Consider the following 24,527-nt stretch of genomic DNA (forward strand, 5'->3'; position numbering starts at 1 on the left):
ACAACTCAATGCAAGTCTATGGGAAATTTTCCGACTTTGAGCTTCCGTACTGGGAATGCCGACATTCCAATCACTTCCAAAAGTCATAGCACACCTCTCCTCAATAAGCCGATTGATTCGACACCTCACCCATCGATCTCCGACAAATGGTGCGAGACTAGTTACATGCCGAAAAAAAAGTGGAAGAAGAAGAATAATAATAACTAGACTAGTACATTTCCTGAAGAAAATGGGAGTGGTGCTTGCGTTGGCGAAACAGGGACGGGCCCCAATACTTTCGAGAACCGACAGCATAGGGCGCCAATACTTTCGTGAGCCAGACAGATGGGGCGCCAGCATTGTTAGAGCCAGCCGTGTAGTGCGCCAATACTTTTTAGAGCCAGCCGTCAAGGGTGCCAGTACTTTTGAGAGCTGGCCGTGCGGGGTGCCAATACTTTTGAGCGCTGACCGGATAGGGTGCCAATACTTCTGAGAGCCGAACAGATCGTATGCCAATACAGTTTAGAGCCGAACGTGTACGGAGGCAAAATTTTTAGAGCTTTCTCCTTAGAGGGCCAATACTTTCGAAACTCAATGCAAGTCTATGGGAAATTTTCTGATTTTGAGCTTCCGTAGCGGGAATTCCGGCATTCCGATCGCTTATAAAAGTCATAGCACACCTCTGCTCAATAAGCCGATCGATTTGACACCTCACCCTTTGATCTCCGACAAACGGTGCGGGACTAGTTACGCGCCGAAAAAAATGTGGAAGAAGAAGAATACTAACTAGACCGGTACATTTCCTGAAGAAAATGTGAGTGGTGCTTGCGTTGGCGAAACAGGGACGGGTGCCGATACTTTCGAGAGCCGACAGCGTATGGCGCCAATACTTTTGAGAGCCGACAGCGTAGGGTGCCAATACTTTCGAGAGCCAGACAGATGGGGCACCAGCATTGTTAGCGCCTGCCGTGTAGTGCGCCAATACTTTTTAGAGCCGACTGCCAAGGGCGCCAGTACTTTTGAGAGCTGGCTGTGCAGGGTCCCAATACTTTTGAGCGCCGGCCGGAGAGTAATAATAATTATAATAATAATAATAATAATAAGTATTGGGAACAATAACGAGGGAACAATAGTAGTGCTTTACAAGCACCACTAATTAAATGATCCATAGAATTAACCTGCATAAAAAATGACAGTCTGCATAGTTTTTCTTCAAAGTGTACTTTAATTGTACTTGAAAATTGCAGTTGTAAAGTAATTGTCCACTTAAACATTTACATCTGACCGTTAACAATAAAAATTCTGTGCAGAGCTATCATATTTGTAGAATTTGATGTTGAATATTCGGTCACTGAATACTTCTCTCTTTCTCTCGTTGTGTATTGAGTATTGATGCTGCAAAAGAAGACGGATCTTTTGGTAGGCTGGTTAATGATGACCACAAGCACCCAAATGGCAGAATGCAGAAGACTGAAGTGGATGGAAGCCCACATCTTTGTCTGTTTGCTTTAACAGACTTTAAAGAAGGTGATGAAATTGCCTACAATTACGGAGGAGGGGACTGGCCTTGGTGTAGCAAGGTATGCAGGGTATCTCCCTCTCTGTTTTCACAATTTAAAAATTATTCAAAAATAAACATTGTCTTATCCGGCAGTGTTTCAATTCATTTTTGTTGCCCAACAAATTTTGTGCTTGTGCATTAACAATAAAATTAGACATTATTGTTCATCTGATCTGCTTCAGGTATTTTACTGCCACGTTTAAGCATGAACTACAAAACATGTGTGTGTCTGAATGCACCGTAATGCACCGTAGACCAAAGTCTTCCAAAGTATCCCATATCTAACCCTGAAATCACAAACTTAATTCCTATAGTGAAATAATTATTGTTTTTGTCGTATTGAAAAGCATGTTTGCTTTCTGTTACATAATCTTGTATGTTAATAGTTACTATACGGAGTCCCCACAAAGCATGTTTTATTCAGGTGTGTGAGGGAGTCTTGTGATAGCTGAATAGATATGTGAATTTAGAACAGTGTCCCCATAGGTCACTTAAACCTGAACTGTGTTATTACTGTGAATTCGTTCTGAATGCATCATAATTATCCCAAAGTCTTCCAAAGTATCCCATATCTAACCCTGAAATAATAAACTTAATTCCTATAGTGAAATAATTATTGTTTTTGTCGTATTGAACAGCATGTTTGCTTTCTGTTGCATATTCCTCTTTTAGATTTTCCAAATGTCTATTAAATATGCAGATTATGGAGGAGGACACTGCTGAGAGCAATGGCCAGGAGAAACAGCAGCCATCACAGTCTACACCTTTTCTGGATCATAAATATCAGAATTGTGTAGTTTGCTGGCACTTTTAATCCTGCCTTTCAATCACACCCCTCCATAATTTCCAACATAAGCATCCCCTGGGACTCAGTAGGTTCCCTACTGCATCTTCTCCAAGAAAACTGAGCACTCTTAGTTACTATTTGGTACATATGCACAAACTGCAGTCAGAGTTTTCATTCTTGAGACGTGAAATGTAAGTTCCAGTCTGTAAGTTATAGTTATAGTCAATAATTTCTGTTGAGTGTAAGGGTGTGTGTTTGCTATGTAACTAATGTTTATTCTTACATTTAGGTAAAACATCTACTCTGAAAAAGAGGAAGGCTCGGGAAGGAAATGAGGTCCATGCAGTGGAGAGACATATGAAGACCTTCATCATGTCATGTCGTGTCCCAGGGAAGTTGGCCTGTGAAAACTGCATTAGATCTGAGTCTTTATATCTTAAAGATAGAGACTGGCAAAGTGTCAAATTCTATGTCTATAACTGCACTGTAGCTTACAAAAGAGATATAAACAAAGATTAAATAACACTTTGATAGTAACACTTTACATCTATATTACAGATACTGTACATCATAACATCTGTAGTAATGCTTTAATAATAAGTTACATTACACCTCTAGCATTTTACTTTGTAATGAACCACTCAGCATTTACTTCATCATAAACTAATCAGGAACAAATCAGGCATTTAAAATATCCATTAGAATCTTTACCTACACTGTTATATTGAATTAGATCAAATTGGTTTGGGCCGCCTTCTTCCAGTGGGTCCTTATGTAGTTGGCTGACAAGTTCATGAGTAAGCCTATTGGGCAATAAAAGCTTCAGTGTGCTACCCATTTACATGTTTAGACTGCCTGGAATCAAAATTAGCTACCTCAACATATATTATTAAGTTGTTACTGTCACTTTTTAGCTTAGTCAGTTAAGTGGATATAGAATAAAGAAAAAAATTGTGTTTATGACATTTGGTTGTGTGTCTGTGTTTGGCTAGTATCTTTATTTTTCTCAATATGTTTAACTTTGAGCTGGCTATATGTAGTAAGCAGAAGTGTTATGTCAAACTTAAATGAGTCCAAGTTCATTCATGGCACATGTGAGCTTAGTAGATGTGCACTTTAATGGGCAAATATTTGTTGTCTTTTACAGTAAAGAAGCTCAAGACTCAAGTTGTTTTTATAATGTTGAATAGACAGGGTTTTTTCAACTGACTGACAATTTTTCACTTGATTAGAGATCCAGACCAATAAACAAATCCTTCATGTAGCTAAAATATCAAAAGGATGAGTTTCTTTGTCATTTTGACTTGCCAAAATGACTGGGGATAATGTTAATTTGTGATGCATGCCTGTGATAAATAAGTGAGGTTCAGCACAGCTAGCACCTCTACTTTCTATTCCACAAAAAAAAGTATACTTTGGAGCAGAAAATGAAAAGCTTCTTAGAATTATAGCCTCAAAACTAATAATAGCACTGGTACCACCTTCCTTAACAAGTTCCTAGGTTTCTCAAAGGGTTCCTCTGTTGGAAACAGAAAGCTCCAAAAAAATGTAGTCTGTTATCTATTATGTGCAGATATTGAAATTTCTGTAAGAGAGCTTTTTGATAACCAAACTTTCACTGATTGCATATTTCACAAATAAGGCTAAGAGTCCTTAGTATAAACAATTAAGAACAACTGTTCAATATAATTTCATGAGAAGCTTAAACCTTCAAATAGAGAAAATACACATCATATCTGCTTTACAGACAGCCCTCTAAATTAGACATACTTAGTTTGTAATTTGTATAAATAATTATAGAGTTAAATTGACAACTTTGTTTTTTTAAAACCATGTCCCATTGTTGTTATATAAACTACCTGATCTGTGTGTATGCAGATTAATTATCTAGCGATTTCCCCACTACAACATGAAAACCAGCTAATTTGCTGTGTATGCAAATTAGGTCCCCATTAATGATGTGAGTTCTTGTTATGTCCACATTAGGTGTGAAAAAACCAAGCACAGAAATTTTGTGATTTAAATCCAGAATTTGAGATGATATGTGTTCTCAGGCTTAAATTATACATGCCTGATTTTTTTCAATTCAATTCAATTCAATTTTATTTGTATAGCGCTTTTTACAATAGACATTGTCTCAAAGCCGCTTTACAGAAATATCAACATGGTATACAGATATTAAAGATATTATTTTCACATCTGTAGGACCTCAGGAAAGTGGTGTCCCCACAATGCATGGGTGGGACTACTGACCCCAGAATGTTCTAATTACAAGAGTGTGTGTGTGTGTGTGTGTGTGTGTGTGTGTGTGTGTGTGAGTGAGAGTGTGTGTGAGTGAGTGTGTGTGTGACTGTGTGAGTGTGTGTGTTAAAGGTACAGGAACAGTCTGGCGGTGCAGCTACAGTAAATGTTAATAATAATAATAATAGGACGTTATTTAAAAGCTCATACAGCTGATGTGATTTTTATTTAGTAGTTAATTTAACATGCTATGCTAACATGTAAACAATAAGATAATATTACCTGACGTACATTTTACACTCAATATTGTCTGTTTCTGTTCTATTTCACCAACAAAAATATTTCCAAACAAAGCCACAGCAGGTCCTGCTCCTTTTTCCTCCTAATTCCCTCATTTCTCCACGTTGGGATTAATAAAGTATTATCTTATCTCATCTTTTGTTCAAATGGGAGATTTCTTATTTATTTTGTTTATTTTTAAATAGGAGACTTTTTAATACTTTTATTTAAAAAATGGCTTCATGTTTCAATTATAATGAAGCATTTGTTCAAACAAAAATGTTTTCAGTCCTTTAAGGATCATTGTAACTGATGATGTTTATTATTATTATTATTATTATTAATAATAATAATAATAATAATAATAATAATAATAATAATAATGCTGATGTGGTGTCATGTCCTCTGATTTCTGTGTGAGACAAACGCACTAATATTTCTGTTACATGGGAAACTTTAGGGTTAGGGTGTATACATACTCTGCTTTAAATAAACAGCAGGAGATTGAGCACCAGTGACTTGACACCTACAGCTGACAAAGCTGCAAGCAGGGTTCATACCTGCGCAAGAAAACCCCGTTGGATTTAGAGTCCGACGCCTCAAAGTGATTTAAGGAAACACTAGGCTATTCTACTGGAGCCGACGGGCATGTTTGTCCGTGTTAGACCCTTCTTCAACAACAACTTTGTGGTCTCGTTTATATTCTCAGGTTTCCGCACGTGGACGCCCTCTTCAGTACATTCACTTCAGTCAAGTAATTAGAGCCTTTACTAGTTTACATGAACACATTCGGACGACTTACTTTACGTCAAAGCATTTTCCTAGGATAGAAAATTTGTTTTGCACAAGCGTGTTTGATGAATGCCAAGGTGCTTTCCTGCTCATCTGAATAGAGTTCTCTCTGCATTACGACACAGTTTCATAACAGGCTTCAAGTTGCACAGGTGAAACCCCAGTGTCGTTCAAGTCCAGTGTCATTTTCTCTCTGCAGTCGGCAAGATAGAGCACACGAGTTAGTTGACACAGACCGTTGACATGCCTTGAGCAGGCTTCGAGTTGCGTAGGGGAGACCCCAGTGCATTCCAAGTCCAGTGCCATTTTCTCTTGGCCATCAGAGGAAGGGAGCATGAGACAAGACTTAAGTGCATTTCCTTGGTTCTTTTATGTTCTGAGGGTTTATGTTTTGATCGTTTCAATGTGCCAACCTTCTTTACCAGCCGTAACCGCGATGGAGATGAGACAAGGCTTAAGAGTGACTCCAAGGCTCATTTACGTTTTGATCGCGCATGGTTGCAAGTTTCCAAAGTGTCATGTGTCTTTTCAAATGGCTTCATGTTTCAATTATAAGGAAGCATTTGTTCAAACAAAAATTTTTCAGTCCTTTAAGGATCATTGTAACTGATGATGTTGTTATTATTATTATTATTATTATTATTAATAATAATAATAATAATAATAATAATAATGCTGATGTGGTGTCCTGTCCTCTGATTTCTGTGTGTGAGACAAACGCACTCATATTTCTGTTACATGGGAAACTTTAGCTGTATTATGGCTGTGTGTGTATGTGTGTGTGTGTGTGTGTGTGATCAGTGTTCTGATATATCATCATTTCTCCCCCAGGTTGAGTTGGTGTTTTCTCACAGAGGAAAGCTGTAGAGTTCTGTCCTCAGTTCTCAGATCAAACTCCTCCAGACTGAGAGAACTGAACCTGAGTCACAATAACCTGCAGGATTCAGGAGTGAAGCTGCTCTCTGCTGGACTGGAGAATCCACACTGTACACTGGAGAAACTGAGGTACACACACACACACACACACACACACACACACATTGTACACTGGAGATACTGAGGTACACTCATACATACACACACACACACACACACACACACACACACACACACACACTGTACACTGGAGATACTGAGGTACACTCATACATACACACACACACACACACACACACACACACACACACTCACAAACACACATCCAGTTTCCATCTGTGGTGATTGTAATTGTAGTGATGTACAGTGCATCAGGAAAGTATTCACAGCGCTTCACTTTCTCCACATTTTGTGATGTTACAGTTTTATTCCAAAATGGATTAAATTCATTATTTTCCTCCAAATTCTACTAACAATACCCCATAATGACAACGTGAAAGAAGTTTGTTTGAAATCTTTGCAAATTTATTTAAAAATAAAAAAAAGCACATGTACATAAGTATTCACAGCCTTTGGCATGACACTCAAAATTGAGCTCAGGTGCATCCTGTTTCCACTGATCATCCTTCAGATGTTTCTACAACGTGATTGGAGTCCACCTGTGGTAAATTCAGTTGATTGGACATGATTTGGAAAGGCACACACCTGTCTATATAAGGTCCCACAGTTATCACTGCATGTCAGAGCACAAACCAAGCCATGAAGTCCAAGGAACTGTCTGTAGACCTCTGAGACAGGATTGTATCGAGGCACAGATCTGGGGAAGGGTACAGAAACATTTCTGCAGCATTGAAGGTCCCACTGAGCACAGTGGCCTCCATCATCCATAAATGGAAGAAGTCTGGAACCAGCAGGACTCTTCCTAGAGCTGGCCGCCCGGCCAAACTGAGCGATTGGGGGAGAAGGGCCTTAGTCAGGGAGGTGACCAGAAACCCGATGGTCACTCTGACAGAGCTCAAGCGTGTCTCTGTGGAGAGAGGAGAACCTTCCAGAAGAACAACCATCTCTGCAGCGCTCCACCAATCAGGCCTGTATGGTAGAGTGGCCACACGGAAGCCACTCCTCAGTAAAAGGCACATGACCGATCACCTGGAGTTTGCCAAAAGGCACCTGAAGGACTCTCAGACCATGATGAAACAAAGATTGAACTCTTTGCCTGAATGGCAAGCGTCATGTCTGGAGGAAACCAGGCACCACTCATCACCTGGCCAATACCATCCCTATAGTGAAGCACAGTGGTGGCAGCATCATGCTGTGGGGATGTTTTTCAGCAGCAGGAAGTGGGAGACTAGTCAGGATCGAGGGAAAGATGAATGCAGCAACGTACAGAGACATTCAATTCAATTAAATTTTTTCAATTCAATTTTATTTGTATAGCGCTTTTTACAATAGACATTGTCTCAAAGCAGCTTTACAGAAATATCAACATGGTATACAGATATTAAAGGTGCGAATTTATCCCAACTGAGCAAGCCACTGAGTGGCGACGGTGGCGAGGAAAAACTCCCTAAGATGTTTTAAGAGGAAGAAACCTCGAGAGGAACCCGACTCAGAAGGGAACCCATCCTCATCTGGGTAACAACAGTTAGTGTGAAAAAGTTCATTATGGATTCATATGAAGTCTGTATGGCCTTAGGAGCAGCCGTAGTCCCAGCAGTCTGGAATTAGAGAAGATTTGAGCTCCATCCAGAGGCAGAAAGGATCTGGATCTCTAGTATCTCCATAAATTCGTGTGGGGCTCGGCGAAAGGAGAGAGGGAGAAAAAAGATAATTATGACTGCAAAGTAGTAGAACAGAATCTAGTCAGGGTAGGCTTGAGTAAACAAATACGTTTTAAGCCTAGACTTAGACACTGAGACTGTGTCTGAGTCCCGAACACTAATAGGAAGACTGTTCCATAACTGTGGGGCTCTATAAGAGAAAGCTCTCCCCCCTGCTGTAGCCTTCACTATTCGAGGTACCGTCAAATAGCCTGCATCTTTTGATCTAAGTAGGCGTGGCGGATCATAGAAAACCAAAAGGTCGCTTAGATATTGTGGCGCGAGACCATTTAGTGCTTTATAGGTTAATAAAAGTATTTTATAATTAATGCAAGATTTTACTGGGAGCCAATGCAGTGTGGATAAGATCGGTGTGATATGTCATATCTTCTAGTTCTAGTTAGGACTCTAGCAGCTGCATTCTGGACTAACTGGAGCTTATTTATATTCCTACTGGAACATCCAGACAGTATGGCATTGCAGTAATCTAATCTAGAGGTGACGAATGCATGAACTAGTATTTCCGCATCATGTAGTGACAATATGTTTCTTATTTTAGAAATATTTCTGAGATGAAAGAAGGCTATCCTAGTAATATTATCTACATGAGCATCAAATGATAGACTGGAGTCAATAATCACTCCAAGGTCTTTAACTGCTGTACATGATGAAACAGAAAGACCATCCAGAGTAACCATGTGATCAGAAAGATTACTTCTAGCTACACGTGGGCCTAATAAAAGTATTTCTGTTTTATCAGAATTAAGTAGAAGGAAGTTACTTAACATCCAATGACTAATGTCCTTTACACAATCCTCAACTTTACTAAGCTTCTGTCTGTCCTCTGGCTTCGCTGAAACATACAGCTGTGTATCATCAGCATAACAGTGGAAGCTAATTCCATGTTTACGAATAATTTGACCTAGGGGTAGCATATATAAAGTAAAGAGCAGTGGGCCTAAAACAGAACCCTGTGGAACTCCAAAGGTAACCTCAGTACGCATGGAGAAATCACCATTTACATCTACGAACTGATAACGATCGGTCAGATAAGACCTGAGCCAGGAGAGGACTGTTCCCTTAATGCCAACATTTTCTAATCTATCAAGGAGAATAGTGTGATCTATAGTATCAAAAGCTGCACTAAGGTCGAGTAACACAAGCAGCGAGACACAACCCTGATCAGAGGTCAGTAGAAGGTCATTTACTACTTTAACTGTCTCTGTGCTATGATGAGGTCTAAATCCTGACTGATACATTTCATTAATGTTGTTCCTATGTAACTACGAGCATAACTGCTTTGCTACAACCTTTTCTAAGATCTTAGAGAGGAAGGGGAGATGTGATATAGGTCTATAGCTGGACAGTTGAGAGGGGTCAAGGTCAGGTTTTTTAATCGGGGTTTAATAACTGCTAATTTAAGTGATTTAGGTACATAGCCAGTGCTTAGGGAAGAATTGATTATATTTAAAAGTGGTTCAATTACTCCTGACAAATTTAAAGAAACATGTAGGTACGGGATCTAGTATTCAAGTTGATGAATTGGCTGAAGAGATTAATGTAGTTAGTTCGGTCTCTCTAAGCGGAGCAAACACTCTAAACATTGATCTGATATTGCTACATTGTCATGTAATGGGTTTGTTACAATAACGAGGTTAAATTTGGTGTTCCACTAGGTTCTGTTTTAGGCCCACTGCTTTTTACTTTATATATATATATATATATATATATATATATATATATATATATATATGCTACCTCTAGGTCAAATTATTCGTAAACATGGAATTATCTTCCACTGTTATGCTGATGATACGCAGTTGTATGTTTCAGCGAAGCCAGAGGACAGACAGAAGCTTAGTAAAGTTGAGGATTGTGTAAAGGACATTAGACGTTGGATGTTAACTAACTTCCTTTTACTTAATTCTGATAAGACAGAAGTACTTGTACTAGGACCACGTGCAGCTAGAAGTAATCTTTCTGATCTCACAGTAACTCTGGATGGACTTTCTGTTTCATCATGTGCAGCAGTTAAAGACCTTGGAGTGATTATTGACTCCAGCCTATCATTTGATGCTCATGTAGATAATATTACTAGGATAGCCTTCTTTCATCTCAGAAATATTGACTATATAATGACTGCATCATACTCCAAAAAAGTTGGGACAGTTGACTGTTTACCGCTGTGTAACATCACCTTTTCTTTTAATAACACTTATTAAGTGTTTGGGTGCTGAGTGAAGACACCAGTTGGTTAAGGTTAGCAAGGAGAATTTCCCCCCATTCATCCATTATTCATTTCTTTAGCTGTGCTACTGTACGAGGCCTTCAGTGCCTTATTTTGAGCTTTATAATGCGCCACACATCGGAGGCAGGTCAGGACTGCAGGCAGGTCATGCTAGCGCCAGCACTCTCTTCTTACACAACCATGCGTTTGTGGTTTGGCGTTGTCCTGCTCTGGATGGCAGCATGTGTAGCTCCAAAATGTGTACATATCTTTCTGCATTAATGATGCCCTCACAGATGTGTGTTAACCATACCATGGACACTGACACGCCCCCATACCATGGACACTGACATGCCCCCATACCATGGACACTGACACGCCCCCATACCATGGACACTGACACGCCCCATACCATGGACACTGACACGCCCACATACCATGACAGACGCTGGCTTTTGGACCTGACTCTGATCACAGCTTGGATGGTCCTTTTCCTCTTTGGCTCGGAGAACACGACGGTTGTTTTTCCAAAAACTATTTAAAATGTCGACTCATCGGACCACAAAACAAGATTCTAATGTGCTACTGTCCATCTTAGATAAGACTGAGCCCAGAGAAGTGGTCGGAGCTTCGGGACAATGTATGTCCTCTGCTTTACATAGTAAAGCCTTAACTTGCATCTGTGGATGCAGCGGCGAATGCTGTCGACTGACTAAGGTTTACCAAAGTATTCCCGGGCCCATGTCAGGATCTTCATTACAGACTCATGATGGTTTTTAAGACGGTGACGTCTGAGGGAGCGGAGATCACACGCATTCAGAAGTGGTTTTATGCCTCGCCCTTTACGCACCGAGATTTGACCGGATTCCTTGAATCTTTTAATTATATTGTGCACTGTAGAAGGTGAAATGACCAAAATCCTACCGATTTGTCTTTGGGGAATGTTCTTCTCAAAGTGTTGGATTATTTGCTGACATATCTGTTGGCAGATTGGCGAGCCTCGACCCATCCTTACTCTTGAAGGACTCTGCCTTTTTTGAAGGCTCCTTATGTATATGATTAGACGATAATTAGACCTCACCTGTTTCACATCACCTTCTTCTTTCAACTCGTCACATCGCTATTAATCCTAAATGACCCCTGTCCCAACTTTTTTGGAACGTGTTGCAGCATCAATTTCAAAATGAATGTTCATCTTCCAGAAACTTTGCAGTTGATTAGGTAAAACCTCAAATACCTCGTCTTTATGTTTTTTGTTTAAATACAAGTCAAGGTACATTTACAAATTACTCCTCATTGTTTTATTAGCATTTTCCATACTGTCCCAACTTTTTCGGTATTGGGGTTGTCTAATGTCACTACATGATGCAGAAATACTAGTTCATGCTTTCATCACCTCTAGACTAGATTACTGTAACGCCTTACTGTCTGGATGTTCCAGTAGGAGCATAAACAAACTCCCGTTAGTCCAGAATGCAGCTGCTAGAGTCCTAACTAGAACCAGAAGATACGACCACATCACCCCGATCTTATCCACACTGCATTGGCTCCCAGTGAAATCTCACACTGAATATAAAATACTATTATTAACCTATAAAGCACTGAATGGTCTCACGCCATGCAACTTTGATCAAAAGATGCAAACTCTGATGAAACGTTGAATAGTGTTTTTGTAAAATGATGTTGAAGCACAGGCACAGACACACACACACACACACACACACACACACACACACACACAGATATTTAAAATAACAGAGAATGCCACACAAGTTATTATAATTTATGAATGTACAGTCAAAGATTGAACATTTACATTTAGACAGCTTTACCATAAGATGGCAGTTGATTTGTGTAAGTGTGTGAGGAATAGTCTGTAATATATCAGACAGACGTGTGTGTGTGTGTGTGTGTGTGTGTGTGTGTGTGTGTGTGTGTGTGTATAAAGGCATTAAATAAATGTTATGTTTTTTTTTTTATTACACCGTACCATGTACATCAATGTGTATATATAAACTACATGTGTGTTGGGGGGGGGTGTAGTATGGGGTGTAGGTGGGGGGAGGGGGGGTGTAGTATGCTAGAGTACGAGGCGTATGAGTTCCACTCTCCTCTGTGAAATCCACCTTCATCTTCTGTTTCTCCATCACTGCCTCCAGCTCTGTTGCCTTTCTGACATCCTGAGAAAAAAAACACTCATCATTTATACACATCATTAGCGTGTGTGTGTGTGTGTGCGTGTGCGTGCGTGCGTACGTGTGTGCGTGTATGTGTGTGTTTACCTCCAGCAGTGCCTTCTGTACGGCAACTTGGCTGTACACCCTTGCTCCTTCTTCAGGAATGACAGCACGAAGTTCCTCTTTATTCAGAGAGAATAGCTGAGCTCCTGTTAACACACAAAGACACTGTGTAGTCCTACACACACACACACACACACACACACAGATATTAATAAATTAATAGATAATAATATTTTATAAAAATTTGACAAGAGGCAGTGATTCACACAGGCCACTATAGGGAGCCGGAGCACAGACTGCCCTTTTACTAGACCATTAAAAATAAAGAGAATTAGAGTCACACCAGTAACTTTGTTCCAACAAGAGTAACATACACTTCCTGTCAAACTGTCAATCAGAGTAGTGTGTGCTGATTTATAGCCCTTTGTGCTTCTCAGGCCGACATTTCTGTAAGTGGCCTAATTTATGACCAGGGGTGGGGGGGGTAACCCTATCGATTGTATCAGTGGGTCAATCTAGCTCCTGTGTGTCTGGGCAGTGGTGGAGAGGGGTGTGTGGGGGAGTAGCCCCCCAACAAAGGTGTTCATGTTAATGAGTCTGGTTTTTTTTTGTTTTTTTTTTTGGGGGGGGGGGGGGGTGAATTACGTCTGAAAAGCGTATCAATGGTTAACACTGGGCATGTGTTTGTGTTACTGTGTGGCGTTATTTCGTTTGTGTAAACACACTGTTAGAAAAGCATGATGTGTGAATGTGTACATATATGAGTAGAATATTTGTTTGTGAAATAAATGAAAACAATTGTTGATTTCGTTTTTAGGGAGCCCAGTTTGCCTTTGAATAAAAAGTGTAGGAGGTAAAGCGTGTTTTTTTTTTTTTTTTTTTAAAAGAATCTGTTTAAAAGAATCGTGTGTATTACATACATTCTAAACATAAAGCTTTAGGAGGTAAAAATGGTTAAAAGAGCTGTTTAAAAAGAATCGCACATATTATATGACTTCTAAACAAAGATCCTTACGAGGTAAAAATGTTAGTGTCGGCTAAAAGAATCGCCGTAATGTTTAAACTAGAAGACAAAAAACCGAATCACCTCTCTCTCTCTCTCTCTAAACCCCGCCCATACATACATGTTTCAGACACACCTCTCCCTCTCTCTCTCTCTCTCTCTCTCTAAACCCCGCCCATACATACATGTTTCAGACACACCTCTCCCTCTCTCTCTCTCTCTCTCTCTCTCTCTCTCTCTCTAAACCCCGCCCATACATACATGTTTCAGACACACCTCTCCCTCTCTCTCTCTCTCTCTCTCTCTCTCTCTCTCTCTAAACCACGCCCATACATACATGTTTCAGACACACCTCTCCCTCTCTCTCTCTCTCTCTCTCTCTAAACCCCGCCCATACATACATGTTTCAGACACACCTCTCCCTCTCTCTCTCTCTCTCTCTCTCTCTCTCTCTCTCTCTCTCTAAACCCCGCCCATACATACATGTTTCAGACACACCTCTCCCTCTCTCTCTCTCTCTCTCTCTAAACCCTGCCCATACATACATGTTTCAGACACACCTCTCCCTCTCTCTCTCTCTCTCTCTCTCTAAACCCCGCCCATACATACATGTTTCAGACACACCTCTCTCTCTCTCTCTCTCTCTCTCTAAACCCCGCCCATACATACATGTTTCAGACACACCTCTCTCTCTCTCTCTCTCTCTCTCTCTCTCTCTCTCTAAACCCCGCCCATACATACATGTTTCAGACACACCTCTCTCTCTCTCTAAACCCCGCCCATACATACATGTTTCAGACACACCTCTCCCTCTCTCTCTCTCTCTCTCTAAACCCCGCCCATACATACATGTTTCAGACACACCTCTCTCTCTCTCTCTCTAAACCCCACCCATACATACATGTTTCAGACACCTCTCTCTCTCTCTCTCTCTCTCTCTCTCTCTCTAAACCCCACCCATACATACATGTTTCAGACACACCTCTCTCTCTCTAAACCCCACCCATACATACATGTTTCAGACACACCTCTCTCTCTCTCTCTCTCTCGCTCTCTCTCTCTCTCTAAACCCCGCCCATACTTACATGTTTCAGACACACCTCTCCCGCTCTCTCTCTCTAAACCCCGCCCATACATACATGTTTCAGACACACCTCTCTCTCACTCTAAACCCCGCCCATACATACATGTTTCAGACACACCTCTCTCTCTCTCTCTCTCTCTCTAAACCCCGCCCATACATACATGTTTCAGACACATCTCTCTCGCTCTCTCTCTCTAAACCCCGCCCATACATACATGTTTCAGACACACCTCTCTCTCTCTCTCTCTAAACCCCGCCCATACATACATGTTTCAGACACACCTCTCTCTCTCTCTCTCTCTCTCTCCCTCTCCCCCTAAACCCCGCCCATACATACGTTTCAGACACACCTCTCTCTCTCTCTCTCTCTAAACCCCGCCCATACATACATGTTTCAGACACACCTCTCTCTCTCTCTCTCTAAACCCCGCCCATACATACATGTTTCAGACACACCTCTCTCTCTCTCTCTCTCTCTCTCTCTCTCCCTCTCCCCCTAAACCCCGCCCATACATACATGTTTCAGACACACCTCTCCCTCTCCCTCTCTCTCTCTCTCTCTCTCCCTAACCCCCGCCCATACATACATGTTTCAGACACACCTCTCTCTCTCTCTCTCTCTCTCTCTCTAAACCCCACCCATACATACATGTTTCAGACACACCTCTCTCTCTCTCTCTCTCTCGCTCTCTCTCTCTCTCTAAACCCCGCCCATACTTACATGTTTCAGACACACCTCTCCCGCTCTCTCTCTCTAAACCCCGCCCATACATACATGTTTCAGACACACCTCTCTCTCACTCTAAACTCCGCCCATACATACATGTTTCAGACACACCTCTCTCTCTCTCTCTCTCTCTCTAAACCCCGCCCATACATACATGTTTCAGACACATCTCTCTCGCTCTCTCTCTCTCTCTCTAATCCCCGCCCATACATACATGTTTCAGACACACCTCTCTCTCTCTCTCTCTCTCTCTAAACCCCGCCCATACATACATGTTTCAGACACACCTCTCTCTCTCTCTCTCTCTCTCTAAACCCCGCCCATACATACATGTTTCAGACACACCTCTCTCTCTCTCTCTCTCTCTCTAAACCCCGCCCATACATACATGTTTCAGACACACCTCTCTCTCTCTCTCTCTCTCTCTCTAAACCCCGCCCATACATACATGTTTCAGACACACCTCTCTCTCTCTCTCTCTCTCTCTCTCTAAACCCCGCCCATACATACATGTTTCAGACACACCTCTCTCTCTCTCTCTCTCTCTCTCTAAACCCCGCCCATACACGTGTTTCACCAGTAGACAGTAGTTTCTGTCAAACTGTCAATCGAAGTAGTGTGCTAATTTATGATCTTTGTGTTTTCCTGACCAACAGTTTGTAGGTAGTCTAATTTATGATCTTTGTGTTTTCCTGAGCAAGAGTTTTGTGTGGAGACACTTATTTTATGACCGGGCGTCGTGGTGTAATCCTATCAGTATGTTTATGATAATGAGTTGGTGTCTGGGGGTGTTAATGGCTTTACGATACCCCCAGCAATAGGTAGACTCTATGTTTAAAAGTGGAGTCAGTTACACAGAAGTTTCTAAGATCTCGGCTGTGTACCAGTGTTTGCGCTGTGTAATTTAAACGAACCTGCGGCTTCTCATTTTAGCACCACTAAAGTTTTATTTTTATTTTGAGGAATACTTCAAACAGGAGATGGCTGTCTATCGTAACAGTAAGTGTTTTATTAGTGGTGCTTGAAAAGCACTACTATTGTTCTCTTGCATACTTATTATTATTATTATTATTATTATTATTATTATTATTATTATTCCACTTTTTTTTTGGCACGTAACTAGTCCCTCACCGTTTGTTGGAGATCGACGGGTGAGGTGTTGAATTGATCGGCTTATTGAGCAGAGGTGTGCTATGACTTTTATAAGCGATCGGAATGCCGGAATTCCCGCTACGGAAGCTCAAATACGGAAAATTTCCAATAGACTTGCATTGAGTTTCGAAAGTATTGGCCCTCTAAGGAGAAAGCTCTAAAAGTTTTGCCTCCGTACACGTTCGGCTCTAAAATGTATTGGCACACGATCTGTTCGGCTCTCAAAAGTATTGGCACCCTATCCGGCCGGCGCTCAAAAGTATTGGGACCCCGCATGCCAGCTCTCAAAAGTACTGGCGCCCTTGACAGTCAGCTCTAAATAGTATTGGCGCACTACACGGCCGGCTCTAACAATGCTGGCGCCCTATCTGTCCGGCTCTCGAAAGTATTGGCGCCGGCCAATACTAAAACATGCTAGCATGATGGTAAAACATGCTTGGCGCCGGCCAATACTAAAACATGCTAGCATGATGGTAAAACATGCTAAAACATGCTAGCATGATGCTAAAACGTGCAAGCATGATGCTAAGACGTGCAAGCATGATGCTAAGACGTGCAAGCATGATGCTAAGACGTGCAAGCATGATGCTAAAACGTGCAAGCATGATGCTAAAACATGTTAGCATGATGCTACAACAAGCTAGCATGATGTAAAACAAGCTAGCATGATGCTAAAACATGCTAACTAGATGCTAAAACATGTTAAAACATGCTAGCATGATGCTAAAACATGTTAGCATCATGCTAACACGTGCTAAAACATGCTAGCACCATGCTAAAACCCTGTAGCAACCTATCCATCCGGCTCTCGAAAGTATTGGCGCCCGATCCAAATTTTGCCAGTGCAAGCACCACTCACATTTTCTTCAGGAAATGTACCGGTCTAGTTATTATAATAATTATTATTCTTCCACTTTTTTTTGGCGCGTAACTTCTCTCACGTTTGTCGGAGATCGAAGGGTGAGGTGTCAAAGTGATCGGCTTATTGAGGAGAGGTGTGCTATGACTTTTATAAGCGAATGGAATTCCGGAATTCCCGCTACAGAAGCTCAAAGTCAGAAAATTCCCCATAGATTGCATTGAGTTTCGAAAGTATTGGCCCTCTAAACAGAAAGCTCTAAAAGAATTGCCTCCGTACACATTTGGCTCTAAAATGTATTGGCACACGATCTGTTCAGCTCTCAGAAGTATTGGCACCCTATCTGGCCGCCTCTCAAAAGTACTGGCACCCTTGATGGTCAGCTCTAAAAGGTATAAGGCGCACTACACGGCCAGCTCCAACAGTGCTTGCACCCTATCTGTCCGGCTCTCAAAAGTATTGGCACCCTTCGCCATCGGCTCTTGAAAGTATTGGCGCTCCATTCCTGTTTTGCCATGGCAAGCACCATCCACATTTTTTTCAGGAAATGTACCAGTCTGGTTATAATTAATGGTGCTTGAAAAGCACTATTATTGTTATTTGGCAAACGTATTATAATTATAATTATTCTTCTTCCACTTTTTTTTTCGGTGCGAAACTAGTCCCGCACCGTTTGTCGGAGATTGACGGGTGAGGTGTCGAATCGATCGGCTTATTGAGGAGATGTGTGCTATGTATTATGGAAGTGATCGGAATGTCGGCATTCCCGGTACGGAAGCTCAAAGTCGGAAAATTTCCCATAGACTTGCATTGAGTTGCGAAAGAATTGGCGCTCTACACCGCCAGCTCTAAAAGAATTGCCTCCATACACGCCCGGCTCTAAAAAGTATTGGCAACCAATCTGTCCGGCTCTCAGAAGTATTGGCGCCCTATTTGGAATGCTCTCAAAAGTATTGGTGCCCTATCTGGCCGACTCTCAAAAGTATTGGCACCCCACATGGCTGGCTCTCCAAAGTATTTCCGCCCTACACGGCCAGCTCTAAAAAGTATAGCTGCACTACACGGCCGGCTCTCAGAAGTATTGGCGCCCTGTGCCTCCAGCTCGCAAAAGAATTGCCGCCCATCGCGTCCAGCTCTCAAAAGTATTGGCACCCTACGCCGTCAGCTGTCAAAAGTATTGGCACCCCACTCTTCTGGCTGTCAAAAGTATTGGCACTCTACGCTTCCGGCTATCGAAAGTATTGGCACCTGATCCGAATTTTGCCATGGCAAGCAGCACACATTTTCTTCAGGAAATGTACTAGTCTAGTTTATTATTATTATTATTATTGTTATGGGTGTGTGTCTGTCTTATTATTTCTGTGTCTGTGTTATTATTTCAGACATCAGATATTTCTCATCTATATTAAATGTTTTCTACACATTTGATCATTTTAGAAAATTTTAAAGGATTTTTACACGCACCCCTGCTCTCATCAGACAGAACCTCGATTGGGAAACACTGGGTTAGTTACTCGTCTGACCAATGTGTTTAACTTACTCTCCATCATCACCTTTATTCTGAGTAACATTCATTATTCACACAAAAACTACTTACACATCAATCCTCACTAATATCAGGATACTCGCTCTCATTAAGGGAAAACCAGAAAAAATACATTTCTGCAGATATTTAAGTAAACTTACTCAGTGTATGAGTTCTGCTTCTTTATCTAATGATCTGCTGAGTGTTTCTACTTCCTGTTATTTTATTTTAGTTTATATATTTGTATAGAGATCTGACAGTTGTTCGTGCACAGCTGAATGAAGTCACGAGATAATAAATGAAGGTAATGAAATGATAATGTGTGTGATGTAGATTTTACCAGACTGTTAATTCTGTTCTCTGTATCTGCAGCGCTTTCAGGCTTATACTTTCAGTATTTACAGGCCTTTGCTCGATGGATCAGAAAGCTGTCTGAAAAGAAACCATAGCTGTGTGTGTGTGTGTGTTTATTACCCTACCTCACTGCCCCTCCCCCTCTGCAGAATAAACGGTTAGAAGGAAGTGAAAGTGAAAGTCAGTCTCCATTTTGTGTCGAGGGGAAAATACACCATTTCAGGAGTAAAAACACAGTGAGTATCTACATCTAAAGCTATAATATATAAACACACTGAACGTACACTAGATGCAGAAGAGTTTTGTGGGTTTGTACTGAAGTCTGAATGTACACAGGTTGTTTTATGACTTGATACAGAGACTATTTCCTGTAAGTGAACTCTGTGCTGATACAGGGTTTGATTTAACACACCGATGTTGGAGTGAAGTAAACGTGTGTCCTGCTGTAATCTGGAGAAGGAGACATGACCTCCAACATGAGTGTGTCTGGAGAACAGGACTTAAAGAGAGACGAGAGGTGAGTTACTTTTCCATTCACCAGCAATAAATACACACCGTCTCATGGGACAGATCTGTATCTCTAAACACTCACTAGTTAACAGAGGAACTAGACTTTGGTTTAAGGTGTTTAATAGCAGTGAATATATCACTGATCTGATCTAAGAACAGTTTAGAGAAATCATTCACTGAGAGAAGAGTAAAAAGGACTGTGTAATGTGGAGGAGAAGAGCAGCGTAGCTTTGAGTCAGTGAACTCTACAGGCTTTAAGACCCAGCTGAGTCAGTTATCTGTGATTGGGACTCCTGACATCAGTGTAATTCCTGAGGTATGGGGCGTGTCTCCTGTTTGAATAAGTGTGCAGACTGGAGCTGAATTAAAAAGATGGAATTATTGGTGTTTAATGATGAACACATTGTGTAACAGTGCTGAGACAGCAGAGTATTAATTATTGCTGATATTTCTGTTTAATTCTAGAATGATGGAGGGAAAGAGATCAGACTCACCAGAACCCAGCTGTGTGTCCATGAAGAGTGACGCGTCAATGGAGGAGCCACTTCACTTCAGAGACGGAGCCAGTTCTCCTGATGTGAGGTCAGTACAGTGAGGTGTTTTACAGCAGTGTTCCACCTGATCAAACTCACTGGTCTCATTCTGAAGCCCTTCATGATCTTTATCAGGTGTTGAAGCAGTAAAACACTAAACTGTGCAGTGCTGCAGCTCTCGGACTGGCAGTGAGGAAAACTGCTTTAAGAGTTCAGTTCAGTCTGCAGTCCCTGAGCTGGAGGGTCTGTGGTGCTGCACAACAACATTTACACCTGGGACATTAATGACTAGATCACTATTTTATTCATAAACATGTTAGTGTCAGTGAGAAATCCTGAAATCAGTGTATTGTGTTAAGAGGATAGTGTTAAATATCTGTCTCTGTATTTATTAGTGTGTGTTGTGCAGCTATGAATACATATAGTCTATATCACATCATGTGTTTTATTTCTTCACAGACCACAACAGAAGAAATCAAACCTCAGCAGAAATCAGTTGGACTCCATATTCAAGGTGTGTGTCTTTTTAATGTGTGTAACTTGTGTGTGAGCAGGTTGCAGGTTTTTTATTTAAGATCATGACAATTTACAGATTTATTGATGTGCAGCAGCATTATGGGTAATCAGGCAGAATTTCAGCTGTAACTGTGGGAATAGAAAGAGACTTTTCTTCTTTTCATAAAATAAAAGCATCTCTCAGTGTGTAACATTATAATATTTAGATGTGTTCCTGTGTGTTTCTAACCAGGAGCTGGAACACAAAGTCATCACTCTGATAAAGAATGAGCTGAAGAGGTTAAGGCAGCTCCTGAGTCCAGATTACCCAGCATGCACTGAGAGGGAGGTGCAGGATGAGGAGGATCTGCACAGTGTCAGAGACGGAGCGCTGAAGATCACACTGCACGTCCTGAAGAACATGAACCACACAGATCTCGCTAACACACTGCACAACAGTAAGAGCTCTGAGTCATGGCTTTATTCCATCAGGTTCACTTTAGAGAGAGGAAATAGTTTTAGATAGGAACACTTTTAGTTTGAAGTTTGAGTTTAGTATCATGTTCATCTGCTGCTTTTCTGTTCTGTTCGTGGTCCAGCTTGTGGTGACTCTGTACAATGGTCCTGTTCCTTCAGGAATATTTACTACATGAATCAGGAATGAACAGCAGCATTTGAATTTGACATTTAATCCTGTGTTCAGTGATTTTACATTAAAACATCTTATTACTTTGTTTATTAGAGTCTGTGGCCTCTGTGTATCAGCCAAAGCTGAAATCCAGCCTGAGAGAGAAGTTTAAAAGAATTAATGAAGGAATCTCACAGCATGGAAGCTCAGCACTTCTGAATGAGATCTACACAGAGCTCTACATCACAGAGGGTTGGAGTGGAGACGTCAATAATGAACATGAGGTGAGACAGATTGAGACAGCGTCCAGGAGACCAGCAACACAGGAGACACCCATCAAATGTAATGATCTCTTTAAAGACAAGTCCATCAGAAGTGTGCTGACTAAAGGAGTTGCTGGAATTGGGAAAACAGTCTCTGTGCAGAAGTTCATTCTGGACTGGGCTGAAGGAAAAGCAAATCAGGACGTCACCTTCATGTTTCCACTTCCCTTTAGAGAGCTGAATCTGATGAAGCAGGAACATCTCAGTCTGATGGATCTTCTTCATCACTTTTTCCCTGAAATGAGAAAACTACAGTTAATAGACTCCTACAAAGTGGTGTTGATCTTTGATGGTCTGGATGAGTGTCGACTTCCTCTAAATTTCCAGAAGAATGAGAGGTTGTGTGATGTGACAGAGTCAGCCTCAGTGGACGTGCTGCTGACGAACCTCATCAAGGGGAATCTGCTTCCCTCTGCTCTCCTCTGGATAACCTCTCGACCAGGAGCAGCCAATCAGATCCCTCCTGAGTGTGTAGACCAGGTAACAGAGGTACGAGGGTTCAGTGATCCTCAGAAAGAGGAGTACTTCAGGAAGAGGATCAGAGATCGGAGCCTGGCCGATAAAATCATCTCACACATGAAGTCTTCAAGAAGCCTCTACATCATGTGCCACATCCCAGTCTTCTGCTGGATCTCAGCCACTGTTCTAGAGAGAATGTTGGGTGAAGCAGAGAGTGGAGAGATCCCCAAGACTCTGACTCAAATGTTCACACACTTCCTGATCTTTCAGATCAAACACAAGGACCAAAAGTACCATCAGAAATGTGACCCTGATCCTCAGCAGACCAGAGAGAGTATCCTGGCACTGGGAAAACTGGCTTTCCAACAGCTGGAGAAAGGAAACCTGATCTTCTATGAGGAAGACCTGAGAGAGTGTGGCATTGATGTGAGAGAAGCGTCAGTGTACTCAGGAGTGTGTACCCAAATCTTCAGAGAGGAGTTTGGGCTTCACCTGGGGAAGGTGTTCAGCTTTGTACATCTGAGTGTTCAGGAGTTTCTGGCTGCTTTATACACATTTCTCTCCTTCATCAGCAGAAATGTAACAGAACAACCAACCACTGATCTGTCTGATCTTCTCAACAAGTCAGACATGTCTGATCTCCTCAGGACTGCAGTGGACAAGGCCTTACAGAGTGAGAACGGACACCTGGACCTGTTCCTCCGCTTCCTTCTGGGTCTCTCACTGGAGTCCAATCAGACTCTCTTACGAGGCTTAATGCCCCAGACAGGAAGCAGCTCTCACAGCAAACAGGAAACAGTCGAGTACATCAAGGAGAAGATCAGGGAGAATCCATCTCCAGAGAAATCCATCAATCTGTTCCACTGTCTGAATGAACTGAATGATCATTCTCTAGTGCAGGAAGTACAGACTTACCTGAACAGAGGAGGTTACGTTCGTCTCAGGGGAACCAGACTCTCTCCTGCTCAGTGGTCAGCTCTGGTGTTTGTGTTACTGAACTCAGATCAGGAGCTGGATGAGTTTAATTTGAGTAAATATGACCCATCAGAGGAATGTCTTCTGAAGCTGCTGCCAGTGGTCAAAGCCTCCAGAAGAGCTGAGTGAGTATTTTTATTTATAAATGCATTACTGCATGGTTTATTATTTTAATGTAACACTGAACTGCACTGTTTGGATTAATGCTGGTTAATAATTACTCTAATCATCTTTAAACAAACCTCTGGTACTGTTACAGAAGAGTTTCACTTTTTACACCAACACGTTACGTCTGCACTGAGGGCGGGGCCATGTGGACAAAACCTTCTATCACCATTTATTACCTTTTCTCTAAAACTGATGAAGAAATGATCTCTACAGAATAACTGCATGTATTCATCACTGCTTTTTCATCATTTTGTGATCTAAACACCAGTGAAAGGCACTTTTTCTTTTCTCCTTTTATTTGAAAGTGACATTGAACAGAACTTCACAAACGAGAAGAAGAAAAACAGAACACTGTCACCATGGGAACATTATGAATACAGCATGTGACATCGGTGATATAGAGGATATAGGAAAATATCTATCAATAGACATGACTGATTATTCTATTTTCTGGTCCTATGATGTGTATCAGCGTATCACACCGCCCAATCTGCACTGAGGGACACGTGAGAGTGTCGTGGAAAACAACCTTTCCAACCTAAGTTAAAGACTTCAGAGACAGAGGGTTTGTAGATGCCAAAGGTCATCAAACTTTATTGAAACAACAAAGTGAGACAGTCTGCAGAAAGTCTGAATTATACACACACACACATGTCTTTATATACTTTTCTGAAGCAGTAAAATTATCCCTAGGCGGGGCATTAACCTCTTCTTTCTAAAAACAAACCAATCTCCATCGCCTTCATGAATTATTCATATCTATATGATACCTTACATTTGTGGTGCATGCGTTGTGAGTTGGATTTTCTTAAAGGTTTTATTGGGACGAGGTCATTTTTTGCAGTGCATGCGCCTTGCGTTGAAATTTCTGAAAGGTTTCATCAGGACAGGATTTTTACCCCGTCCCAGATTTCCCCCTTATACCTTAAT

General features: G+C 41.4%; 1 protein-coding gene across 4 annotated transcripts in view; it reads left to right on the forward strand.

Moving 5' to 3' along the window:
* Nucleotides 1-19,705: 19,705 nt before the first annotated feature.
* LOC128614054 (NLR family CARD domain-containing protein 3) overlaps nt 19,706-24,527 on the forward strand; it is a 23,248-nt gene continuing 18,426 nt past the window's right edge. For 3 of the 4 annotated variants that reach the window (XM_053635321.1, XM_053635320.1, XM_053635322.1), the window contains exons 1-6: nt 19,706-19,742; nt 19,865-20,023; nt 20,482-20,598; nt 21,009-21,063; nt 21,298-21,502; nt 21,787-23,554. In XM_053635321.1, coding sequence (XP_053491296.1) covers nt 19,971-20,023; nt 20,482-20,598; nt 21,009-21,063; nt 21,298-21,502; nt 21,787-23,554 — 2,198 coding nt within the window. In that variant the 5' untranslated portion in view covers nt 19,706-19,742; nt 19,865-19,970. Of the gene's footprint in view, nt 19,743-19,864; nt 20,024-20,481; nt 20,599-21,008; nt 21,064-21,297; nt 21,503-21,786; nt 23,555-23,688; nt 24,163-24,527 lie in introns of all 4 variants that reach the window. The other variant, XM_053635324.1, reaches the window with a different exon arrangement.

Source organism: Ictalurus furcatus, chromosome 10, assembly GCF_023375685.1.
Source record: "Ictalurus furcatus strain D&B chromosome 10, Billie_1.0, whole genome shotgun sequence".
Lineage (NCBI taxonomy): Eukaryota > Metazoa > Chordata > Actinopteri > Siluriformes > Ictaluridae > Ictalurus > Ictalurus furcatus.